The 6068-nt window shown below is 36.7% G+C and overlaps 1 protein-coding gene across 1 annotated transcript; it reads left to right on the forward strand.

The window, feature by feature from the left end:
* Positions 1-2287: 2287 nt before the first annotated feature.
* On the forward strand, positions 2288-5165 carry LOC102216227 (extracellular calcium-sensing receptor-like). Its single transcript, XM_005755246.1, has 5 exons — positions 2288-2551; positions 2657-3460; positions 3600-3830; positions 3977-4100; positions 4252-5165. Exons 1-5 carry the CDS (start codon positions 2315-2317, stop codon positions 5163-5165), a joined length of 2310 nt encoding a protein of 769 aa, XP_005755303.1. The 5' UTR covers positions 2288-2314.
* Positions 5166-6068: the final 903 nt, after the last annotated feature.

Genomic DNA, 6068 nt, shown 5'->3' on the forward strand with positions numbered 1-6068 from the left:
ATCCTATGTATTATCTGTAATTAGCCTTCATCCAGATATATTCTAATCATTAAAGGATACATTTAAATTACAGAAATACCAGCCCATCTGTTCTTCTGAGATCTCTGGCACATTGAACCCACATTATTACTCTTGTCCTGGTGTACCACCAGAAAAAAACATAGATTGTATATGCATCTGTAATGTGTACTTTAAGGGCAAACTCATTCTCGTTCCTGTATATAAAGACCCCAAATTCCACAGTGTGTTAATATTTTAATGTTGCTGACAACAAAATGAGCCAAGAATCCTTTGAAAAACTGAAGAGCTTATGTCAAGATTAGCTGCAATAAGATATGTGTGCAATTAATATGTCAAATTGTGTGTTTTGAGATTTTCGTTTTGTCCATCTCCATTTGTTTTGTCTATGATGACGATCCAATAACAGATTATTTTTTTATTTCATCAGCAGATGTCATCCAAGGTCTATTCAACACACTACCCAAAAGAAGTGTTTCTAACACCAGCAGGTAATAAACAAATAAATACACAAGTTCTTTAATACCGTGCCTGAACAGTTGTATAAAAAAGCGTAACTTTCTTTTCATACAGCTGGCGTCAGAGTTACTGTTTACATGGGCAAAATTGTGCAGCCAACAGATTCCAGTAAATGGGTGGGCAAAATTTTTCAGGCAGCTCTGTTGCTGTTTTCAATGCACATGACAAGAATAGAAATGTCATCAAACAGAGACAGCCTGCATCATAACTGCAACTTTTCTGCATCAGTCAACATCTACCAGCCATCTCAGTGGTGTATAATACTTGCATGCTTGACCTGTATAGTGGGGAGAACTTTTCATGTATTAATTATCTTCAAGGCAGCTCATCCTGTCATGAAATTGTTTTTTTCAACACGCTATCGATTAAATGCCCAACTTGTTGCTGTGTTGCTCATCTGGCTGACCTTTAGTATTTTTCTCCTCAATAATAACATGAAACACATGTCAAAAGACCTACTTATTGAGGGAACTGATGGATCAGCACTGAGATCCTGGGGTGTGTTAAGGCAGATAGAACTATTAGCTACTTTGTGCTGTGTGTTAGTTTCCCTTTCAAGTTTGCAACAATCCATCCTAACAAAAGTCAGTTTCTTGAGTGTCCTTTTTCATGTGCAACTGGTCACCTGCCACCAGAATTCTAGGATTCCAACAAAGTATCTCTTAATTGTCAAGATCAATAGGTTAATATGAAGGTCATTTTCAAGCATCCATCTCTCTCCACTACAGCTGTCATATGAAATGTGAAAACAAAATGAACATTTGTATTAATGCAGATCAAAGATGTATAATAAAAGCATCCATCTGTGTCCTCTTGTACGCCATTTTCCTGTTCTTTTTTTTTGCCTGTTTGCTCCTTGAGGAAAGAAACATTACTCAGAAGAGTGCGTAGAGCACGTCCCATTAATATTGGTCCAAGAAGTATTGCTTTTATGTTTTTTTTAAACACAATTCCATTTTTTTTTCACATGAATACAAATATTGTTGTTTGTATATAAACAAAGCACCATCATCAGATAAGAAAAAAGCACAATTTGATGCCAGAAACAATAATAAACAGATAGAATATCTGGCCAGTTAAAAATGAAATACTGATTAGATTACATAATCAAATGTACTTCAGAATATCACACATAATATAGAGTTAATATTAAACCAATATACCATGAAGTATTGTTTAGATTCTCAAAGAACATTTTAATTGCTTGTCTTTTACAAGTCAAATAGCAGAAGTAGAGATAGAAGTAGTTTCAGTGATGCAAAATAACAAAATAATCTTTTGAGAATGGGGAAAGTGCTCACAATCGATGCAGACATTTCTCTGATGATTGAAGAAAAACTATAAAGGTCAGCTCCGAGCACACAACTACTTCAGTGAAGGGGAGGGCAGCTCATGATGAGTATGATCACTTTGATTTTATTCACTCTGCTGGCAAGGATAAAGTCTGACAACCATACATGCAGACTGATTGGACAGACAGGATTCATGGAGTTTTCTAAAGAAGGTGATTTAATTATAGGAGGACTTTTCTCTATGTCTAGTACAAGGACACTTATAGATAATAACTACCAAGCACTTCCATACACATACTGCACAAAGTAAGTGAATATGATTAAAATAAATAAATAACAGCTGTATGTTATGCTAGTAGAATACTTCATGTCTTTCTGATATAGTGCATTATGATAATGTGAAATATTTTTTTTATGTGTATAGCATCAACAGTTGACACTTTCTTTACAGACGGAATGACAGGGAACTGAAATTTGCCAGGACAATGATTTTTACTGTGGAGGAGATCAATAAAGATGCTATACTGCTTCCTGGAGTGAGTCTGAGTTATAGGGTGTATAATGGCTGCGGGAGTGAAAACCTAATACGGGCAGCTGTAGAGGCTATAAGTGGAGAGAATTCAAAAAGCTGCAGTGATCAGGTCCAGGCTCTAGTTGGCCATTCTTCATCAGGAGTAAGTGGAGACATAAACCTCATATTAAGTTCACTATCAGTTCCACAGGTGAGCAGAAATGACTGGGAGGGATAACTTTTGAATACTGTTTATTGAGTTTGTCTATCTTTAAAACATAAAAAGGATTGTTGTGTTTGCTTTTTTTTTTTGAAGGTGAGTCACCTTTCAACCTGTGCTTGCTTAAGTGACAGAAGACTTTACCCCACCTTCTTCAGAACGGTGCCAAGTGACCGCTACCAAATCAGTGGTCTAGCACAGCTTATGAAATATTTTGACTGGCGCTGGGTGGGAGTTATTTATTCAATAGGCATGTACTCAGAGGATGGTACAGCTGACTTTGTTAAGGAAGCAAAGAAAGAAGGCATATGTATTGAATACAGTCTGCCCTACTCACAAACAAGCAAAAAACTTTTCAGTGTTATTCTAGACACACTACTGGAGTCCTCATCAAATGTGGTCCTCTTGTTTATGTCCTTGTCTTATGCCAAATCATTCCTGTCAGAAATTGAAACTTATAAAATAACTGGAAAGCAGTGGATTGGCACAGAGTCATGGATAATGCAACCAGACCTGGCTTCTGCTGACAGAAAGCACATTTTACATGGGGCAATGGGCTTTGCGCTCCCTCAGGCATCCATACCAGGTCTTGGAGAATTCTTACTTGGTTTGAAGCCTTCTGATGAGCCACAGAGTGCATTAATTAAAGCTTTCTGGGAGGAATTCTTTGACTGCAGCTACTCTCCATCAAACACTTCTACTATGTGTACTGGTGCAGAGGACCTGCGAACAGTCTCAAATGATTACACAGATGTGGCATATTTCAGGGAAGAGAATAATGTATATAAAGCAGTGTATTCAGTAGCATATGCCCTACACACTCTACTGCAATGTCAGAATGGCTCAAATCCTACAACAGGGAAGCTTTGTGTGAACAAAAATGAGGTTCAACCTAAGTTGGTAAGTCCTAATATATCGAAATTATTTGATCTTTGTCTCTAATCATTAAATTTATTGTTGTTTTCTGTTTGTTTTCTGTTAAATTCTGACTATTTAATGATTTTATATATGACAAAATGTGCTAATTGTCTTTCTGTAGGTGCTCGAACACATTAAGTATGTGAACTTCACAACTAAGAATGGGGTCAGGGTTTTATTTGATGAATATGGGCAATCAGTTGCCCTCTATGACTTAGTAAACTGGCAGATGAAAGAGGACGGCTCTGCTGAAATTAGTATTATTGGTCAATATGATGCCTCTTTTCCAAAGGAGGAAAGATTCAGACTAAAAGAAGATGTCATCATAGTTTGGGGAGGAAACAGTAGTGAGGTAATTTCCCTCAACACTATGGACATTTCATAGATTTAAAAATAATCTTTTCTTCACAGCAGTTTTAGAAACATTTTAATGTTATTAAGAAAACATATTTTGTGTTTCAGTATTGAGTTTTAACATGTTGAATTTTGCCGAATCAGGTTCCCAGGTCTGTCTGCAGAGAACCATGTCCGCCAGGGACTCGAAAGGCTATAAACAAGAATAAGCCTGTTTGCTGCTTTGACTGCTTTAAATGCCCCGAGGGTACAATTAGTAATCAGACAAGTGAGTAAGGATACCTATTTAAAATCAGTTCTAGTGTCCTGAATGAATATATATCAAAAACATTTAAATATTTGAACCACCGAATGTTTCAATTGATTATATATCTTGGATATACTATACTTAGATTTTCTGTCATTTACATCTGTCACAGATTCTCCTGACTGTTTGCTCTGTCCACCTGAATTTTGGCCAAATGAAAACAGAGACAAGTGTCTTCCAAAACCTACCGAATACCTTTCCTACAAAGAGATCATGGGGGCACTTTTAACTGCATTTAGTTGTATTGGTGTGTTTTTAGCACTAATGATATCAGTAATATTTTTGACTCATAAAGAGACTCCTGTTGTAAGAGCAAACAACTCTGAGCTGAGCTTCCTGCTGTTATTCTCACTGAAACTGTGTTTCCTGTGTTCTCTGACGTTCATCGGACGTCCCTCCGAGTGGTCCTGCATGCTACGACACACAGCATTTGGCATTACCTTCGTTCTCTGTATCTCTTGCGTTCTGGGGAAAACATTAGTGGTTTTAATGGCCTTCAGAGCTACACTTCCAAGCAGTAATGTCATGAAGTGGTTTGGGCCTGTACAACAGAGGCTCACTGTTCTGATATTTACTCAGATTCAGGTTATGATATGTATACTTTGGCTAACAATAAACCCCCCATTCCCAAACATGAACATTGACTACTATAAAGAAAAGATCATCTTAGAGTGTGCTCTGGGTTCAGCTGTTGGATTCTGGGCTGTCCTGGGTTATATTGGACTTCTTGCTATCTTGTGTTTTATACTTGCTTTTCTTGCTAGAAAACTGCCAGATAGCTTTAATGAGGCCAAACTGATCACTTTCAGTATGCTGATATTCTGTGCAGTATGGATCACATTTATCCCTGCATATGTCAGCTCTCCAGGGAAATTCACTGTAGCTGTGGAAATATTTGCCATTCTGGCATCAAGTTTTGGTTTGTTGGTGTGCATTTTTGTTCCAAAATGTTATATAATCATATTTAGGCCAGAACAAAATTCTAAAAAGCATTTGATGGGAAAAATACCACTAAGAACGATGTAATTTGTAATTTATTTGGTCCTGGTGTATGAATCATAGAAATAATTTCACTGTATCTGTGTAGTCTGTTTTAATTTTTTTAGCTGTGAGATGCTGAATAAACTGAAAACATAGATTAAAGGTTTTTTTCCTCTTTTCTGTTTATCCGGGAGGCTGTTGAGTAAAGGAATATAAAATTCGAACTTAACTACCACATATATTTGACACAAGCTTCATTTGTAATATGTTTCAAACCTTCTTTGATACATTTTCACACAGAGTGTGTGAATGTGTGTGTGAATGGGTGAATGACTGAATATAGTGTAAAGCGCTTTGGGGTCCTTAGGGAATAACTAAAGCACTATACAAATACAGGCCATTTACCATTTACCAAAGAAGCTTTTTCCAATGTTCTTTCTTTTTTTTCATTATGTTCTTTTTCAGTGAGAATGTAATAATTTAGATGGTTTAGCAGTTTGTTTTCTTTAGCTATTTGTTACCCTTTGTTTATTGGCACATTCTTCTGTATTTTAACTTTACAGCCTGCAAAGAAAATATCTAAATCATCTTTAAAAACAAATAAACCGCCTAAAAATTCTACTTGTTTTGTCAAATCTTACTTAAAAATGCCATTATTGCAGGGCAGAATTACCCCCTTGTGCAGTTCTGGGGCGTAGTAGTGTTACTTGAAAAGTAATTAATTATATTATATATATTACTTTACAAAGTTATGAAGTATCATAATATATATATTATACATATTCCACTCTCGCCCCTGTGGGCAGTCTCTCCTTTAAGCTCAGGTCCTCTGCCAGAGGCCTGGGAGCTTGAGGGTCCTGCACAGTATCTTAGCTGTTCCTAGGACTGAACTCTTCTGGACAGAGATCTCGGATGTTGTTCGGTATCGCTATGTCTAGCACTACGGCC

This window comes from Pundamilia nyererei, unplaced genomic scaffold (assembly GCF_000239375.1).
Source record: "Pundamilia nyererei isolate P.nyererei 1_Seehausen unplaced genomic scaffold, PunNye1.0 scaffold01103, whole genome shotgun sequence".
Lineage (NCBI taxonomy): Eukaryota > Metazoa > Chordata > Actinopteri > Cichliformes > Cichlidae > Pundamilia > Pundamilia nyererei.